The 19,859-nt window shown below is 43.7% G+C and overlaps 1 protein-coding gene across 3 annotated transcripts in view; it reads left to right on the top strand.

Annotated features, from left to right (window-relative positions):
- Rbm33 (RNA binding motif protein 33) overlaps positions 1-19,859 on the top strand; it is a 101,787-nt gene that overhangs the window by 37,809 nt on the left and 44,119 nt on the right. For all 3 annotated transcript variants that reach the window (XM_045160118.1, XM_045160117.1, XM_045160116.1), the window contains exons 7-9: positions 7,082-7,290; positions 9,828-10,110; positions 13,106-13,164. In XM_045160118.1, coding sequence (XP_045016053.1) covers positions 7,082-7,290; positions 9,828-10,110; positions 13,106-13,164 — 551 coding nt within the window. The remainder of the gene's footprint in view (positions 1-7,081; positions 7,291-9,827; positions 10,111-13,105; positions 13,165-19,859) is intronic.

The raw sequence follows: 19,859 nt of genomic DNA, 5'->3' as shown, positions 1-19,859 counted from the left end.
ACTGGCTGTTGCGCAGAGGGGTGTGGTCTATGGGGGGTGGGTGCTCCAGCTGACAGATGGCCATCTGGATTAACAGTGTCAGCTATAATGGAAGTTTGGGACTAGAGAGATGGCTTAGTGGTTAAGCCACTTGCCTGTGAAGCCTAAGGGCCCATGTTTGACTTTCCAGATCTCACAGATGCCCACCAGGTGGCACAAGTATCTGGAGTCCAGTTGCAGTGGTTGAGACACTGGCAGCCAATTCTCTCTCCCACTAAAATAAAATAATAAAGATTTATAAAGTATTGAAAATTGTTTCTTTTCAGTAGTTGCTCATTTGGAGTCTATGGCCTAGAGCCACTCTGTTCCTGGATGGTCCTGAGATGGTGGGGTGGGGACGCTGGACAGGGACCTTGGCTCTTTGAACCTTGCTCCTTCAGTGCTACAGACTACCGCAGTGCTGCTGACCTCAGGGAGCGGCCTCTGTGCAGCCTGTGTCCTTCCCCACTTAGCAGTGCATTTTACATTAGAGAGAGTGGCAGACTCACCCTAGGGACTTTGTTAAAATGTAGAATTTGCAGTATACTCCCAAAAGGATGGGTTTCCAATGTGCTCTAGGTGCTGCTGTTTGGAACTTGGAAGTACAGAACATGGGCTGTGGTCTCTTAAAGGAAAGGACAAGGGTCACAGTACATGGGGCTATACCTGCTCTTTTTTCTTGGTCTAGATTTAAAAACCGTCAAAATAACTAAAATTGGAGCTTTAATATTAAAGTTTGGTACTGTTGTGAGGGCTGAGGATGGAACCCCAGGTCTCAGGTATGCTATAACCACACCCTCAGTCCATACCTTTATTACTTTTAATATTTTATTACTTATTTGAGAGAAAGAGAACAGACACACCAGGGCCTCTAGCCACTGCAAATGAGCTCCAGATGCATGTGCCACCTTGGGCATCTGGCTTACGTGGGTAATGTGGAGTTGAATGTGGGTCCCTAGGCTTTGCTGGCAAGGGCCTCAACCTCTTAAGCTCTCTCTCCAGTTCCTTTTATTACTTTGAAAACCTGGGTCTGTTTTAAAGACCATGAGCAGGAGCATGTTTATCTTTAGGAGTGAGTGCAGATTTTCCAGTCGACACTAAGTCCCCAAGGCACTAGCTGTTCTTCCATGACATGATATATTAGATGGGGTTCACTATTTGCCTGTATTCACCTCTTGACTCAAGATGCCCTGACCTGTTGTCTTCATGAAGTTGTCAGGTGATTTAAAACCATATTCCTCAGAGATAGACTTAATCTGTTTCTAAGGAATTGTACCTGAAGTTGGCCTTGGGTTAAAGGAGATGGAACAAAGGCCTAAAACAGGAAGCATTTGGTCACATAGCAAAAGAAACTGAACCAAAGACATCCTGGTCTCTGGTGGGATATGGGTGAGATCCCTGTACTGGGGGAGGGGGTGTGGTAACACGTGAGAGGCAAGTGCTGGGCAGTGGAGGTGCCATCCTGAGTTGGGCTGGGCACTGGCGGGGGTGGGGGCTGATGAACCATTGCTCTCTTCCTGGGCCTGACATGTGGTCTGGCAGTGGCTTTTACGTGTAAGTTGTAAAACCTAAAGTAAAAAGCATAGTAACAGCTCACATGGGTAGCTAGGAGGTCTGAGGACATTGAATTACTTGACAGCCAACTCTAGAAAGGGACCCTTTCACTGTAGTGGCTGAATGACCTCTGTGGACTTGGTGGTTCCCTGACCCATGCTGCTTTTCTACCATGCCTGCTGCCCTGTTCAATCCTAACTCTGTCTTGTAGTGTGAGCATTGTTCCCGAACCTCCACCCTGCTCAAGTCCCTCCTTCTCGGCTCAGGACCTCTGCTTCCTTTCTTTTCTTTCAGAATCATTTATACTTCATTTAGAGAATTGTATCGGTTTTTTCTTTTTCAAAGAGAAACGTTGAGTCTTTGATTTTAGCTTTTTGAGGTAGGGTCTCACTCTAGCCCAGGCTGACCTAGAATTCACTATGTAGTCTCACGGTGGCCTTGAACTCAGTGATCCTCCTACCTTTGCCTCCCCAGTGCTGGGATTAAAGGCATGCACCACCACGCCTGGCTTGGAGTCTTTTTTATACCCATATTATCCAGAGACAAAAGACTAGATGGGTTGGTTGTGAGCAAGTGGCACCCATGGAATTCTAAGGTTCTGAAGGCGGAGTAGGTGAAAGTATAAACAACTGGAATATATAACTATCTTTTTAGACATTGCAAAGGATACATGTATCTGTGGAGAATGAGGTAGTTTTGCTAGGTATTTGAACAAATCAAAATGATGTTAAAAGTGTCTTTTTTTTTTGCTCCACATTTGTGAGTCCTAATTTAAGAAAATGTTTGGAAACCAAAGTTTCCCATTGACCTGAAAGCTAGGGTTTATTCCCAGTATGGAAAGCATTCTTTCTCCTGTTACAGGGTGGCTTCTGGAAAGTGAACTCCTGGTAACACAAGCAACTCCAAGGCAGGAGAAGACCTAAAGAAACAGAAGGGGATGGGGCCAACTTGCATGACTGGGAATGTGCATGCTCTCTCCTGACGCCTTAACTGTGGCTGCCTGGAGATGGAAACAGCAGTCTTGGGATCTGTGTAGCAGTCGTTGCTCTTTCTGCATTGTATAGGGCCATTTCCCTGCATTTGGCACTGAGATTTACATGTTTTGCTACTGTAGTACATATATTGTCTTCTGTGATGCTTATTTTTGGATAAATTTTATCAGTTTGATTATAAGTAGAACGTTTTTCCCTTAGTGATAGCCTTGATTAATGTTGAGGCCATTTTTTTTTCTCAATTTTTACTAACATTTTCCATGATTGTAAAAAATATCCCATGGTAATACCCTCCCCCCCACTTTCCCCTTTGAAATTCCATTCTCCCATCATATCCCCTCCCCATCTCAATCAGTCTCTCTTTTACTTTGATGTCATGATCTTTTCCCCCTCTTATGATGGTCTTGTGTAGGTAGTGTCAGGCACTGTGAGGTCATGGATATCCAGGCCATTTTATGTCTGGAAGGAGCACATTGTAAGGAGTACTACTCTTCCTTTGGCTCTTACATTCTTTCTGCTACCTCTTCTGCATCAGACCCTGAGCCTTGGAAGGTGTGATCGAGATGTTACTCAGTACTCCATTCACTTCTTTCCAGCACCATGATACCTTCTGAGTTGTTCCAAGGTCACTGCCATCTGAAAAGAGAAGATTCTCTACCCAAAGTGAGAGTAGCATTAATATAAGGGTCTAAATATTAAGAGAAGTGCTTAGCTTACTGGGCAGTTTGATATGTATAGCATATACATTTATCCAGACATCAGCAGATGTTACACCCATAGGGCTCATGACTACCTCTGTTTTAAGTTTTCAGTATCAGGGATGTATTTCCTCCCATGGAGCAGGCCTCCAGTCCAATTGGAGGGCAGTTGTTTTTCACCATGACAGACATGCCAGTATTGCACCCATTGGCTCATTTGGCCTGGCTGGCCAATTATAAGGCTTGCAGTGTCCACTGTTGAATATCTTCACTGGTGGTATCTCTTTCTCCTATTGAACTACATGTAGAATGGCTTCTTCCAGCTTTCTGTCAGCTGGTCTACATAGAGGAGGTTATCAGCTCAGTTCCAGCAGAATTTCTCAGTGGCCTTGCAGCCCAAGTATGTGGAGCCTTCAGCAATAGGGCCTTACCATCAATTCCTGGTGGGAAACCAAGGGCCTCAGCAATGGGCTATAATGTTTGGGTGGCATCAGGGACCTCCCTGGCCAACAACTCAGTGGAGGTATCCCATCCCTGGCACTGAAAATTTTTTAACAACGATCTATGGCTCCTGAGTGTTCCATTGTCCAGAAACGGAGGATTCCATATGATTTTTTTGTATCCTCTTAGATTTTGATTATCCCTCCCTCCATGTTTCGTTTACTTATTCTCTTTCCCTGACCTCACTTTGGGCATTTTCACCCCCGTTAATCTATTATTCTAGTTACATATACAATACCAACCTATTAAGTACTCTCCTCCCTTTCTTTCTCTTCCCTGTACCGTTTTATTTTTTTTAAAAAAAGAGCCAGGGCTGAGAAGATAGTTCAGGCAAAAAACTGTTTGTTTTGCAACCATGAGGACGGGAGTTCAATTCCAGATTCCTCTTCCCCTTTACAAAAGCCTTTGGTGGTGTGCACGTGTAGTCCCAGTGCTGGGAAGTGGAGACAGGCACTGGTGTACTTGCACGCACACACACACTGGCACTAAAACACGATCAAACAATGTTCTGCTTTTCCCCTTGTCTTTTCTTTTGGAAAATTTTTGTTATTTATTTGCAAGGGGAAGAGAGTGTGTGCATATGCCTGTATGGGCCCGGGCCTTTAGTCACTGAAAATGGAGCTCCAGATGCATGTTTCACTTTGTGCATCTGGCTTTATGTGGGTACTGGGTAACTGAAACTGGTTGTTAGGCTTTACAGGGAAGTGCCTTAATCACTGAGCCATCTTTTCAACCTGCATTCCACCCCTCCCCCCCTTTAAGGCAAGCTCAACAGACTGGCCTTTTGTTTGTGTTTGTGTTTGTGTGTGTGTGTGTGTGAGAGAGAGAGAGAGAGAGAGAGAGAGAGACAGACAGACAGACAGACAGAATTGACACACTAGGGTCTTCAGCTACTGCAGTCAAAGTGTGTATGCCTCTTGTGCTCATGTGCACTTGGATCACTGTGCATCTGGCTTACATGGGACTTGGAGAGTCAAACATGAGTCCTTAGGCTACACAGGCAGGTGCCGTAATCGCTAAGCTTGATTACTTTCAGTCTTTTTTCTCATTGAAACACATAAGAACCCCCTAAATATGAAAATCACTAATTCATGTATGTGACAGTCTTGACTGTTAATTAACCTTAAACACATTTATTTGTGCTTCTAGAGCAGATTGAATTAAAAGTAGTTTAGACTTTGTCCTACGTTATCTTAATGTGTTAGCCTTTTCTCATGTAGGGTTCTGACAGTTAAGCCTTACGGAAAAAGATTTGAGTACTGATTTTTTCATGTTCCCATAGACACCTGTTAAGAGTCATGAGTTCCTTTTAGGCAAAGGATGTCACAGATGTAAGTGGTAATTTTCACAAGGAACCCAGCTGGGCAGGTTTGCTAGAACATACGTGTGCAGAGGAAGCATTCTTTCCATATGAAGTAGAAAGTCAGCAGCTGGCTGTATAGATGGGATGCTGTTGACCAATTTTCCTTAGGGTGATATCTGAAGTTTGAAGCTTTGGGTCCTTTTGACCTAGGAAGCAGTCTTGATTTCAGGTGGCCTTTGAAGGCAGCATGAGCTATAAGTGAAAGGTAGCAATTTTAGACAGGCTGCTTATTTACTGTGAATATACTTCTGAGTTTTATGTTAGGCTAAATCTCACTGGCACATACAATTTGTTAAATTATTTTTATTGCTTTAGCTTAAAGAACCTGTTCACATTTCCTGTACACTCTTCACTTGGACTAACATCCTTAGTTAATGTCATTTAAGGCAATGGGTCTGTGGGATACGCATTTTTATTTAGTGACAGTTGGAAATTGTTAGTGCCAGTAACCACAATACTGTTCATACTGTGACCATTGCAAGCTTTTAAAAGTCTCTTGTTCTTGTGACTGTCATTTGATTTTTTTTGCACCAAATTGTGTATTTCCTAAGTTCTTATTCATTTCTACCTACTGTATAATTATTTGCATGCAAATATGTTTTTAATATTTAAGAAAGGGACAATGCAGAATAAAACATCGTTACATTATGCTACATCTCTTTACTTTAGAATCTGGACATAGTTCAGAAAACACTTAAGGGGAAATTAACATTTCAGTGGAAGTTACAAATGTAATTTCCATCCTGTCATATTTTGGTGACCTTTTGTGACAGCTTGTCTCAATTGTAGGAAAGCATTTTTACTTGCTGATTAAAGATGTCATTTGAAACCATTTTATTACTGAGGATAGTGAAATTAATCTTGACACTCAGAACCACTAGAAAAATAATTGCTGATTCACCCCATGAATGTGTCTGTGAACCAATCATGTAGTCAAGATAGAATGAAAGTCTGTGTTGGTTAAACGGAGATTAAATTTTCTTTCCAATGAGGTCTAGATTCATTTGAAGGGTAGGGAATACCAGGGAAACAATGGCAAGAGAATGAGTTGTATTTTTAAGGGATTTGGGAGGATAGGGTCCAAGGTAGCAAGTAGACTCCATTGATGTAATATGTACCCCTCATTGGAAAAGAAATCCTGAAAAGGCTTCCTGTCATATATTGCAGTGTCTTGAGAAAATAGGTATTTAGTTACCACAGCCTGGCTAAATATTAGTTGGTAAAGGAGCCCTGCTTGGGTAAATGGGTTTTCCCCTTAGGAGTGTAGAACAGTATGCCATTGGAAGCTTCTTGGTCCTTGCCATGTTGGTTGCACACATGAAGCATGGGTGGGTGGCTACCCAGTACTCCTGCGTGTTGGCAGTCCTGCGCTTTGCCCTTCATGACTTCGCTCTGGTCTGAGACGGTACCAGCATCCAGCTGGATGTCAGACTTGTTTGCAGTGCACAGAGAGAGAGTAAAGTAGTAGTATGTGTCTTACCAGTCCTTAGCAACCCCCTTTCGTAATTTTACCTCTGGTGATAACTTTGCCAAATCAGAATGCCTAGAAATTTGTTTTCCATTGCATGTTAGTGACGGATTCTGGCTGGCTTCATCGAGGTCGAGGTGTGTGGGACTGGAGAAGAGCTGGGTGAAGGCACAGGGCTTGCAGTACTCAGCAGGCTAGGGTGGTGGTCAAGTGTGACGCCAGCTGCTGCTATTTAGCTTCCTCTGTGTCCCAGGTGGCAGTGCTTTGTGACAGCTAGATGGTGCTTGTCTATGATTGCCTGGGAAACATTTGTGTAGTAGAAACCATTCATAGGTGTGAGTGGTTGGTGGTGTCATGTCTGTTCTGCTTGGTAAAAAGCTAAACTTGACGCCCAGTTTCATTGTCATACATTCTGTCCTGTCCCATCCCGATGAGTCTAGTCTGGGCTGTGTGAAGTTATCTAACACGTGTGCATCTTTTCAAATAGAGCTTTCAGCAGAAGCCAAGGCCGCACTGCTTGAATTTGAAGAAAGAGAACGACAGCATAAGCAGGGGCGCTACGGTTCCCGGCGGGGAGGAAGGCGAGGTGGCGCTCTGATGTGTCGTGGAGTGGGAGACCAGAGAAGAGAGAACAGTGAGCGGGGAAGGATGAAAGATCCCAGGCCCGCCCTGCTGCCTACACAGCCTTCTGTTGTGGTAACCTATGGTTTTATTCCAACACCTAGTAACTGTAAAGCACTGGCAGTATGCTTTTGTGGGGGGACACACACTTAATGTTCGCCTCTTCTGGGTTGAACAAAGGGAAAAGCAGTAGAGGTGGTGGCTAGAGTTGCTGCTTCTGTAATGCTACTTCATGAACAGTCCAAGCAGTTCAGTCCCCCAGTAGGTGGGTAGACACAAGTAGTCCTACGTCTCAGTGACTCCGGGTGGAAGAGCTAATGTGACCCCACCCCTCCACCCCACCCCAGCCATGACCAGGCTGCAGCCAAACCCTTCTCTGCCCTCTTGTGCATTCTTTTCTGAAATGCATGGCTTTGTAAAGCTAGTTTTCACATACAGAATTTAGACAGTAGTTGATTATTTTATAAAACTTTATTTTATATAGTTCACTGTAGGTATTTTCTTTACATTTTTTAAAAATTGTATTTATTAGAGAGACACAGGCACAGAGCAAGTAAGAGTGCGCCAGGGCCTTCAGCCACTGCAAAAGAACTCCAGACGTATGTGCCCGCTTGTTCATCTGGCTTACGTGGGTCCTAGGGAATCGAACCTGGGTCCTTTGGCTTTGCAGGCAAACATCTTAATTGTTAAGCCATCCCTCCAGCCCGTAGAATTTTCTTAAATAACACTGACACTTTAATTTTCTTATCGTATTCCAAATATTTATTCATGACTTAAGAAAGCATGTAATTTCAACTTAAGTGAATTTCTTGTCTTCTGGGACACCCTAAAGCAAAAACAAGAATTGTGGTGATTCTATTCTTTGTCAACCTGAGGTAAATTGTATGGCTTTTGCCTTAGAAAGTCCATATTTGGGAAGAAACCTAAGACCCATAGTGTGTTCCCCATCTCCTTCAGGGTTTTAAATCCCCATCAGGTTTTTAAATTTTTGCTTTTATTTTATTTTTATTTTTTTGAAACCTCTGTCAATGTTTTGAGCGTCATGATAAAAGTTGGTAAGATCTTGAAGTAGAAGTACTGCTACCTGCGGTTCAGGCGTCCTCCCGCAAGTCCTCAGGAGAGGAGGAGGTGCTGAGAATTTGCCTCTAGAAGACCACTCCTGTGCACGCAGCTGTTTGGTTCCTGAGACCTGCTCTGTAAATGTCTGGACCTTTCTTCCTTCTCTGCCCTTCTGTGCTGCCCTGCGCCTTTTCATGGTTTTTCTCCACTGCCTTGGACGTCTCATTGTGTGTCTTCATGCTGCTATGCTGTGACCACCTGTGGTTGTCATTTTCAGATGCGCTATAGTTGATGTTGGGTGGCGCCAGTCAGTGATGTGCTTGCTTTGTGTATACAGAGAAGAATGCAGCCTGGCTTCCAGGAGCGTACAGTGTACATATTGAATGGTCCATACTTTTCGTCCTTCCTGAGGATGGGTAGCCATATACAATTTAAGTCTACTTATTGTTCCTCTGAATTTCTCCTTTCTTTTCATTGGACTGGGGCTATTTCTTCCCTTTGCTTTTTTACCATGTCTACCTGACATGCTGCCAAGAGTGATCACCTTCCTACCAGAGACCTTGTATCTTTTCCTTGAAACTCAAGCCCTCCACAGCTTGGCATCATCCCAGGGAAAAGTGCTAGCTGGAGTTTGGGTGTTTGACTGCTCTGCAATGACATGGCCAGTTTGACCAGTGATTAAAAGCAGAACTCATGGAGGCAGATGGTCTCCGTTCTGACCGCAGCTATTTGCCTGCTGGCCATTTGGTCTTGTAAAGAGCTCAGTAAGGATGACCCACTGTGTGGCATAGCCAGGAGTTTGGACTGCTGCCTGTCTCCTGTGCTCGCCTCCCACAGGGCCGCTGGGCAGAGCTGCAGATGTCTCAGTTGGTGCTGTTGATTTCCTCCTCAGAAACTGTTAGGAAAATGGACATCTTAGCCACGTGTGCTTTTCTTGCTTCTGACCTCCTCCTCTTCCTCCATCCTGTGGCCATACTCTCTCTCTCCCTCCCTTTCTCCCTTCATCCCTTCCTCTCTCCCTCCCTCCCTCCCTCCCTCCCTATCTGTTGAGCATACAGGAGGTCACTCCCTTGGGCTTCTCTCTATATAAGTGTATTCCTCGGACGCTGTCTCCTGCTGCGAATCCCTCTCCGGCCTCATAGAGCGGCGCTCTCTAGCCCTGGCTTGCTCTCTGCCTTTGCTTGCTGGCACGTTCCTTCAGCTGCTCTCGGCTGCCTGAGACTCCTTGAGGAGAAGCAGGGCTGGTCCTATTCGGCACCGAGGACAGCTTCTTTCTTGTCCCCAGCTGGTCAGTTTGCTTGCTGTGGGCACTGGACTAAATTGCCTTTTTCAAAATTCATGCTGGATATTTTGGGACTACCATTTCTTCCTTCCCTGCCTTGGACTGAGAAACCTGGAAGCCCTCTTGTGAGTAGTCAGAGTAGTCTGTTAATCCTAAGTTCAAGTTTGGTGTGCAAGTGGTTTCTGTAAGTTTGTGTCTGAAAAGTCAATATACCATTCCTTTCCTTCAAAATGTTAATTTCTGTGAATATTTTTGTTCTGGTTGTTTTTAGGCTCACTCACCAAGGTTAATCCCTCCGCCCCAGCCGCAGCCACCTCCTCCACCACCACCACCTCAGCAGCAGCCAATCAGAAGCCTATTCCAGCAGCAGCAATTGCAGCCTCTGCTCCCCTTGCAGCATCCACATCACCCTTCTCCACCTCAGGGAGTACACATGCCCCCCCAGATCGAAACCCCGAGGATGATGCTTACACCTCCTCCTGTGACTCCTCAGCAGCCCAAGAACATCCACATCAACCCACACTTCAAGGGGACTGTGGTGACTCCTGTTCAAGGTGTGTGTGTTTTCTCTGATGGCGGGTTCAGGGGATCCACCTCTGAACCTGACTAGTTTCATGTTCCCATTTCTGAAGATGCGTACACTTGGACTCAGTTTAGCTTGATGTCCATGTTCATTTCTTCAAAGTGCAGTTCTCTTTCTTTGAAACTGAATAGAAAGTACTGTGAGCATGCCCAGTGTATTGTACTCTGGAGGGTGTTGTTGAAATTGCTGGGTTGTTATTTCATGGATCTCTCAGGGATAAATGGTGAGCTGGCAGTGAGGAACTGGTGCTTCTTTCAGTTGTAGTACAATGACGAATCTGGAACCCTAATGGTGATATAGACTTGTCGGGGGGAGGGAAGACTTGGGATAGTCAACCTTAGAGTATGGGCAGCAGGAAGTCAGGCAGGGCTGCTTGAGGGTAAGATAGGAAGCTGAGGTTTTAGCTCATGAGTGGGTAGGCTGTGGATTTCCCTGGCTATAGGAAGGCTTCAGGGTTCTGGTGGTGCCTGGTGAGGCGAAAGGCAGGAGGCTGCTTGTCATGGGCTCAGAGTGGGAAGGGGATATGCTGATAGACTTTCTTTGATAATTTCCTCTAAAACAGAAAGTTCATAGATGGCAAGGGGAAGGGACTTGAGGAGTTTTTATTTTAAGGTCAGAGAGTCACTTCCTATACTCAGAAGAGCTGGTTGACTAGGAAACATGTCACTGATGGAGGCCAAGAGGAAAGGGTGTCATGACAGGACTTGTGTACCCAGGGGAGCTAATATACAGGACCAGGGGCAATCATTGTGGCCCAGTATTTCTGCTGATGAGGTAGAGTCTTCTCAGTGAGTATCAGGCTAGTAAGTGGAAGTAGGAGAGAGGCTGTTCTGATCAGGGCAGAGTTAGGGGTGAGATCCTGAATGGAAAGGAGACCATCACCATGTTGCATTGTTTTTCAGGCCGAGCATACCTTTTGTGCTGGGTGTTTCATGGATAGCTTGATCTCAAAGCAGTGGAGGGAAAGTAGAACCCACAATGATGGGCCTTGGCTGAAGGAGATGGGAGAAAAAGATAGTTGTTAAAATGAGGGTCCTGGAGGTGGAGAGGTAGGAAAAGAGTGGGTGGTGCTGAGCCCCATATAGAAAGAAAGATGGTTGTCCTTGTGAGGTGGCCACAGGGATTATGGATGGGAAGCAGGGTCCTGGCAGGTACACAAGCCTAGTTCTAAAGATGGTGTCAGTGATGCAGGAGTGGCATGAGGTTCAGGGCTCTGAAAGGACCAGACCCCACCTCTCACTGCGAAATCTGTGTGAGAAAATTCCTTTCCACTAGGGCCTCTTGACAGAGCAAGAAAGTCAGAGACTACTGACGGTGAGTGTAGTGATTTAAATGTGTGGCTACATTGACTTAGGTTTGAATCTTGAGTCTCCTGTGGCTGGAACCCTATTGGGGAAGAGGTATGTCACTGGGGCGAATCTTAAGTCTAGCCGTAAGGTGTATGGAGAGACTTCTGGAGCTCTGGCTGTTTGGTGTTTGTTAGCTTTTTGGTGTTTGCTGTCTGTTAGATGGTGTCTCTATGCTTAGATCTGTGGAAATGAGTCATCTTAATCTACCATTGATGCTTTCCCCTGGAATTTATAATCCTGAAATAAACCCTTTCCTCCTTAAACTGTATCTGGTTGGATGTTTGTCCCAGCAACAATGAACTTGAAATTTCAAAAGGCGGAATTTGAAAAGTTGGGAGAAGTTGGTACTTTGAATGCAGGAGATGACAGGATGGCCACTGGTCTTGAGGTCTACCATATTGACACGCGTAGATCAGGAGAATGAAAAGGCTGTCTTGTGTCCTTAGATAATGTCAGTGTTGAGGTCAGCATTAGGATAACGGTACTGCTTTATACTGGAACTCTTAGTATGGCAGAGAAATGGTTGGATATGCATGATTTGTTCTTTATTGGTCTTTCCATCCTTCCTCAGTGACTCCATTGTGTTGTCTCAGGGGCAGTCATAGCTCTTCCAAGCCTGGGAAAGTCTTTCATTCCCTTCAGGCCCTCACCCCCTATGTGACTTGGAAGCTCCATGGGGAAGGTGTGCTAGCACAGAGCCTGTTTCTTTTCTTTTCGGAAAAATACAAAAAAAAAGCATTTATTTGTTGATTTGTTTGTTCCTTTGTCCATCCATCCCTGGGCGTGCCAGGGTCTCTTGCCACTGCAAATGAATTCCATATGCCTGTGCCCACTTTGTGCATCTGGCTTTTTGTGGGAACTAAAGAATTGAACACAACAGAAAAAGTGGTGCATATGTCTGGATTTGGTTTGCAGGGGCAAGTGGAACTGGCGTGCCACTCCTCCCCCAACACATGAAAATAAATAATACTGCATTTTAAAACATTCTTATCTACAAATGCATCCCATTTATGTTATGCAGTGGTAAGCCTCAGTGTACCCACCTTGGGGCAGAGTGCGGGAGAAATCAGCGTCAGCATGGCAGCTTGTTTGCTTGGACACGCTTCTGTGTGCAAGCGTTTTCTTCAGCTCGCATGGCTTGCCATTTGCTTTCTTTGCCTGCTTCTGTTTTCCTCCTCCTCTTACAATTCTAGAGGATGTAGATTTAAATTTGTCAGTTACTGGGGTTTGATAGCTTGACTAATCTGATAGGGATGTGGCAAACAACAGGGTTTCTCTAAATAGTTGAGACTAGCCTTGAACTCAGTCTCCCGAGTGCCAGTTCATGCCCTACTCAAACTAGGTCTTCTTATTTTAGAGGAGTACTATCTTCTTTCTTTGTAATTCTCTATGAAAACTCCAACTCGGCTTATGCTGTTACGTGTTGGGGGAAAAGCCACCTCTCCCCTCTCCTTTTATGCAATGGTCGAAAGTACCAACTTTGTAGCCACATGTACACCTAACATCACTATGTACAGTTCATGTAGCAGCATACATTTTATGTCACACTTGGTCTGGTGCCCCCTTTCCCATGGGTCTGGTTGTGAAAGGACTATAACACAAGGTGTTTTCTTGCAGTGCCCTTGCTGCCAGTACCAAGCCAGCCAAGGCCTGCCGTGGGGCCCCAAAGATTCCCGGTGAGTAGCAGCTGCTCCTGGTAGCCTCTTGACTCAGGTGTTGATGCTGTGCTTGCCGCGCTCCAGCCCCGCGTGGTCATGAGCTTTGTCCAGTACTGGCAGGAGTCTCTGCGTGGGAGAGGTTTGGCAGCAGCTTCTGGTCAGTGGGGTTCTAAGCGTGGAATTAACCTTAATTGTGAAACTGTTGGATCCGGGATCATCAGTGGATTGTCTTTCATCATAACGATATGAGTTCTCATTTTTTATTGCCCTGTTAGTCAAGGTGCCTTTATAGGCATGTCATAGATGGGTGGGTCTGTGTGTCAAATTGGAAATAAAAGTGAGACTTGTTTTTCAAAAATCTACTAGCATCAATGCACCATTTTGTTTCCTGTTTTAAAATGAAAGTTTCTACTTGAAGGTAGATTTAAAATAAAGCACGTACTTGTGGGCTTCCTTCACTTCACCTGTAGCCGGAGGAGAGTGTTTAACTATGAATGTGCATTTACTTTGAATTCTCAGCTTGATTTTTCATCTGTTCTTGATTCTACTAAAGCTCTGAACACAAATTCTTAAAAAAAAAATTTTGTGGGGGGGATGGGCCAGACGATGAAATTTGAATGACATTTGTGTGTAAGCCAGAGATAGAGTATGAGTTTGGCCAGGCAGTCTAACTTTTGGGTGGGAGTATCTAAATGGTCTGGTTGACAGATGAGCCTTATTATCCAGGCAGATGATGTATCTGAGGCATTGGTAGTAGGTTTGGGTCAGGAACCCATGTGCCTGACATCGGGTGGGTTTAAGGGTCAGAGTACTTTATGGGTACTTTCCTGACCTGCACTATTCCCTGTGTGCCATGAGGTGCTGTCTGCAGCTGCTCCTTCTGGTTATAGTCCTGTGTTTGTGAAGTTAACCTTTTTTAGATACTTCTCCAGCTTCTGACACTTTGTTAACTTTTTAAAAATTAGTTGCTTTTTAAATATCAAAAATAGTTTTTTGAGACATGGGAACACTGTCTTGAGATGAGGTGAGTGCACACATTAGACCGTCTTCTGGAGTGCAACTTCTCCACTGCCACCGCAAAGCCCAACACTGGAAGCGCTTTGTACCTTTTTTTGGGATTGTGAGTGAATGTGCTATAAATTCACCATTGGTCTTGCTTTCAAATTTAATTTGCTTGGTGATGATGAAATGTGATGGGAAAAAAAGCAATCATAGTTTTTGGAAATAAAGCAATATATATGTAATTTGATATTTTTATTAAAAGTTGTTTGCCGTTATAAACTTATACAATTTTGCCAGGCGTGGTGGTGCACGCCTTTAATCCCAGCACTCGGGAGGCAGAGGTAGGAGGATTGCCATGAGTTCAAGGCCACCCTGAGATGACAGAGTTAATTCCAGGTCAGCCTGGACCAGAGTGAGACCCTACCTCGAAAAAACAAAACAAAACAAAACTTATACAATTTTCACTTTTTTAAAATGGGCATAATTAAATGAAATTTAACTTATATCCTTAAACTAATTTTAAAAATATTTTTATTTATTTATTTGAGAGAGAGAGAAAGAGATAAAGAAAATGGGCACTCCAGGACCTCCAGCCTCCACAAGTGAACTCTCGACACATGTACCACCTTGTGCATCTGTCTTTATGTGGGTCCTGGGAAAGAGAACTTGGGTCCTTTGGCTATACCATCTCTCCAGCCTATTAAACTAATATTTTAAAAACTTATTTATTTATTTGCACAGAGAGAGAGAGAGAGAAGAGAGACAGGCAGAGAGGATGGGTGCACCAGGTCCTCCAGCCTTTGCAAATGAACTCCCAATGCATGTGCTACTTTGTGCTTCTGGCTTTTAGGTGGGTACTAGGGCGTTGAACCCGGTTGTTAGGTTTTGCAAAAAAAATGTCTTAACTGCTGAGCCATCTCTCCAGCCCCATTAAGCTAATTTTTATTGGAGTGAAATTTTAATAATAATATCAGTTGTAGGTTAACCAAGCTTATGACTGCTGGCCTTATGCACCACAGACTCTGTTCTGGTGTTTCTCCATAGTTGAAGTTCAGTGTGTGTTAAGCTGAAATTTGTGCGATAAAATAATTCACAGTCCAGGTATGATGGCATTTTGGTGTCAAAGTTGCAACCCTGTATTGCCGATATATATATGTTTTTATATATCTACATATATTATATAGATATTTATATATATTTCTAAATTTTAATACCATATCATAGATTGACTGTTTTTCATGTTCATATCAAAATCGGTATTACCGTTGTGGATGTGAAGTGTCTCTGCTGTGCAGTGTGATGAGTGCTTGCAGAAGCTGGAATCATCTCAGGTAGGAGTTCTGTCAGAGCTGCAGCTGTGATTTCACAACACATTGTTTTGTTTTCATCAGAACATGGATAGCTAGTGTACCTTCCTTTCACACATCCTGTTTGTTTCTGTTTGACTTGATTTCAGCTCCAGGGGTCTTTGTTTTTTCTGGTAATAGCATGAAAGCTATTCCTGGTATTTTTGTCATTAATCGTGAAGCCTAAGAAGCAGCTAAGTCCTTTCTTATCCTTGAGTATAGTTTTCAGTCCTGGTTTGTCCTCAGAGGCTTATTGTAACATAAAATGCCAATTGTTTCAGCTCTTTAGGATGTTACATTGAGGCCTTGTCAACCTAGTTGATTTTATTTTCAGTCCAGTTGCTGGTTTTGTGGACAAATCCCAAATGATCCCTGGATTCTTGGTCTAGGGTGTTAACACTCTTTTAGTCCTTTGATTCTGTTAGCCAGTAAAAGACAAAGTTGGCAGGCTGTTGGCTAATTTTGTAGTGCTCTTTGTTCAGAGTAGGAATGGAAACTGTTCAGAAAGGTGATCTTGTAGGCTTGGTTTTGTCTTCGAGCAGTGGCCTTACTGCTGGGCTCCTCACAAGGAGTCTAGTGTGGCACAATGGCGTGTGCAATCAGATGTTGGTAACTGAGGCTTTCTGGATACCTCCTGAATGCCAGTTAACACAAACCATATCTGAGAAGACTGCTGCAGCAAATCCACTTCTTTCTGACAAGAACTCCACAGATGAAAATCAGTACTTGCCACACTCCAAGAAGGAGAGCCTTGCTCTTGTGAACTCACTGTTCTCCAGCACGGTGGCATTGCCTTGTACTTGTGAGCACGTAAGGTAGGGAAGGGTGATGGGCGCTTTCTCTTATCAGATCTTTTTGAGCAGTAACAGGAGAATGGGTGGGAGATCCTTCCAGCTGTCAAATGTTGTCAGGCTTGCAAGGAGAAAATGCAGTTTAAAATGCAAGCGACACAATATCCAACATCCTCCACTTGCTTCTGGGTTTCTGATTAATCATGATTACCATACATTATCATACCATCAAATTTAATCATATCATTGAATTCCCATCTGTAGCAGGAGCAAAAACAGCTAAACACAGTAGATGCAGCTATTAAATGCGGTGGCTTGTCAAATGCAGCAACTCTTTTCTTGGAGTCTGCCTGCATGCCTTATGTCTGCGCGGAGGTAGGGTGAGTTAAAAGCTGCATCACCAGCTCAAAGGCGAGGAAATAACAACTGAAGTCTAATTAAACTAGGTTCTTATATAGTAACTGTTGAACCACTCGGTAAGAACTGCATTATAAAGTACATGCTAAACTATTTTGTTTCTTTTTTGGCTAAGCAAAGCTGTTAAAGTGATGCCATCTCCAGAAAACAGTGCCATGGGGATAGACCTAAACCCTGTCAGGATACGCAGTGCTATGGGGATAGACCTAAACCCTTTCAGGATTGCAGTGCCACGTGGATAGACCTAAACCCTCTCAGGATACGCAGTGCTATGGGGATAGACCTAAACCCTCTCAGGATACGCAGTGCTATGGGGCTAGACCTAAACCCTTTCAGGATTGCAATGCCACATGGATAGACCTAAACCCTCTCAGGATACGCAGTGCTATGGGGATAGACCTAAACCCTTTCAGGATTGCAATGCCACGTGGATAGACCTAAACCCTCTCAGAATAGGTAGCACCATGTAATAGACCTCTTTAGTATGGTGTTTCCACCTGTAACATTGGGTAGCAGTAACAAAGTTTTGAAATGTGGTAACTACTTTGTGCTCTGGATTTTGTGGCATGTCCCACAGATAGCACATTAATGATCTTCCCAGGAGTTTTAAAAGACCTATTGCATTAGTTATTGCTATGACCAAGTATCTCACAAGAAGATTAAAAAAGGAAAGGGTTGATTTTAGCAAACAGCTCAGGTTACACTCCATCTTCCCCATGGTGGGGAAGGCATGAGGACAGGAGTGTGAGCCACAGGTCAGTCAGGAAGCCCAAAGTGGATGGGAAGGGAGGGTTGGCCATATGACCTTAAGGTTCGCCCCCAGCGTTACCATTCCTCCAGCAAGGTTCCACCTCCTAAAGCTCGCACATCTTTTCCAAACAGCCCTCCCAGCTGGGGAGCAAGTGTCCAGACATAGGAGCCTATGATGGATGGGGGGCAGGGTATAGAGGGGTTTTATATTCAAAACACAATACTCAAAAATCAATTTAGAAGCATTTTAAAGATAAACTATAAGGGTTGGAGAGATGGCTTGGTGGTTAGAGCACTTGACTGTGAAGTGTGAGGACCAAGGTTTGGTTCCCCAGTACTCATGTAGGCCAGATACACAAGGTGGCGCTCGTAGCCACTGCAAATGAACTCCAGACATATGGGCTACCATGTGCCATCTGGCTTATATGGGCTTGGGGAATTAAACCTGGGTCCTTAGGCTTTGCAGACAAGTGTCTTAACTGCTAAGCCATCTCTCCAGCCCTGCTCTGCTTTTTTAATTGATTCTTTTTCTTAAGTGAAATATCATCTTCCTAGCTAGTCTAACACATGCTGTTGAGACTTGGGGGTGAATGAAGAAAGGGCAGATACGTAACTGCTGGACTTCAGAGTTTTTTAGAGCCTGTGCCCAACAGCCTTATGAAGTGGAGGCATTGTCATTTTCTCTGTTTTTATAGCCTGGGAAGAATTAATTGCTTTTGTTTACATTGCTGTGCAAAAGTAGGTTTGAAACCAAGCTAGTCCCTGTCCAAAGCCCATTCTTTTCATTTTTATGCTGTATCCTCTCCTTAAATCTCAGCATATACTTGATGATTGGATGCCAGTGAGATGGCTGAGTGAGTGAAGCTCTTTCCATGAAGTGTGAGGACCACGCTTGGACCTTGAGCACTCACATGCAGCGTTAGATGTGATATTGCTGCCCTGTGATCCCAGTGCTGGGGAGGTGCGTACAGGTGATGCCTGAGCTCACTAGCCAGCTGCTCTAACCACATCGATGAGCTCTAGGTTTAGAGAGATACTTTGTCTCAGCAAATGAAGGGAGAGTAACTGAGGACATTACTTATCATCAACCTGCATGTTTGCATGCACACATGTGAGTCTACATGCACACACACACACACACACACACACCCTGCACAACATGTATACATGTCAAAAAGTGAAGGAATAAAAAAGGAACCCAAGAAACTGAACCAACTCCACAAAACTGTGACTGTCCCTAGATAATTTAGGGAATTTCCTGGAGGGGCCTCATGGGTTGCTCAGAGTAGCGCGGCTGTGCAGGCACGGAGAAGGCTTTGTTTGTGAGAGCGTGTGAGGCTCCTTGGTAGGTTAGTACAGGTTGTATTTGTACTCCACAGATGGTTTTAGTGTGTAGTGAGTGTCCAGTTTTATTGCTGGAGCCTTACTTGAATCTACATAGTATTGCTCCAAGTATGAAACTCAAAACTTCTGTAAATGCCTGATTTACATTTGTAAATATAAAAATGCCTTCTAGAAAACTGAATATGGGTATTTAAATAAGCTACAGCATAAAAGGAAGAAAAAAAATCTGTGGTAAATGCTGAGATAAGAGGATTACCTCATTGTGATAGGGGCTGCAATTTTAATTCTGTCAGGGGTCACTGGTGGTCTTTATTCCATGCATTGAACCCACTTAATCAAAGAGAACTGAAAGGTGTTCTTTAGTGTCAGTTGGTTTCTATAGAGTCCCTTGCATTTTGAGTGAGATTAATAAATGGAAACATGCTATACAGGGAGGTTATAATTTCTGAAGTTTCAATGACATTGTTAAGGTATTTAATTAGTCTTATTAAAACATACCGACCCGACCCTTTCAGAGAAGCTGATAAGTCATACAATAGCTGTTGAAGCCATTTTATTCTTGGCTTTATGCGATTAACTTTGTTAAGCAATTTATGCAAAGTTTCCATCATTTTTTTTGTAACTGAAGTTATCACTTCTTCCTGAATAGGATTAATGTTGATATCATCATGTAATTAACAAGAGATGCAAAAAAGTGAAAGAACAATTTGTAAGAATTATACGAGAGAATGATAATTTTTTTACCTTGGATTTTTCAAGGGAAATAATGAAAAACAAAACAGAACAGTTACTCAGAAGGATTAGGATATTCTTTCCTTTCAGAGGGTAGAATTAATTAGTACTAAAAGTTCTGTAAGTGAAGTAAACACAATTCACCAACAGTTTAAAAAACAATTTAATTATGTCTTGTCCTTTATAGTCATGCATTAATAGAGGTTCCTTAACGTGTGGTGGCACAGGAGCATTTGCAGAGTAGTCAGAACGTAGAATCACGGGGCAGCTTTGTCTCAGATACAATGCTGTGTCCACATGGAGAGAGAATGTGCCATCAATCCTGTGCTTG

The sequence above is a fragment of the Jaculus jaculus genome, chromosome 10, assembly GCF_020740685.1.
Source record: "Jaculus jaculus isolate mJacJac1 chromosome 10, mJacJac1.mat.Y.cur, whole genome shotgun sequence".
Classification (NCBI taxonomy): Eukaryota; Metazoa; Chordata; class Mammalia; order Rodentia; family Dipodidae; genus Jaculus; species Jaculus jaculus.
This window is presented reverse-complemented; position numbering and strand designations above follow the sequence as displayed.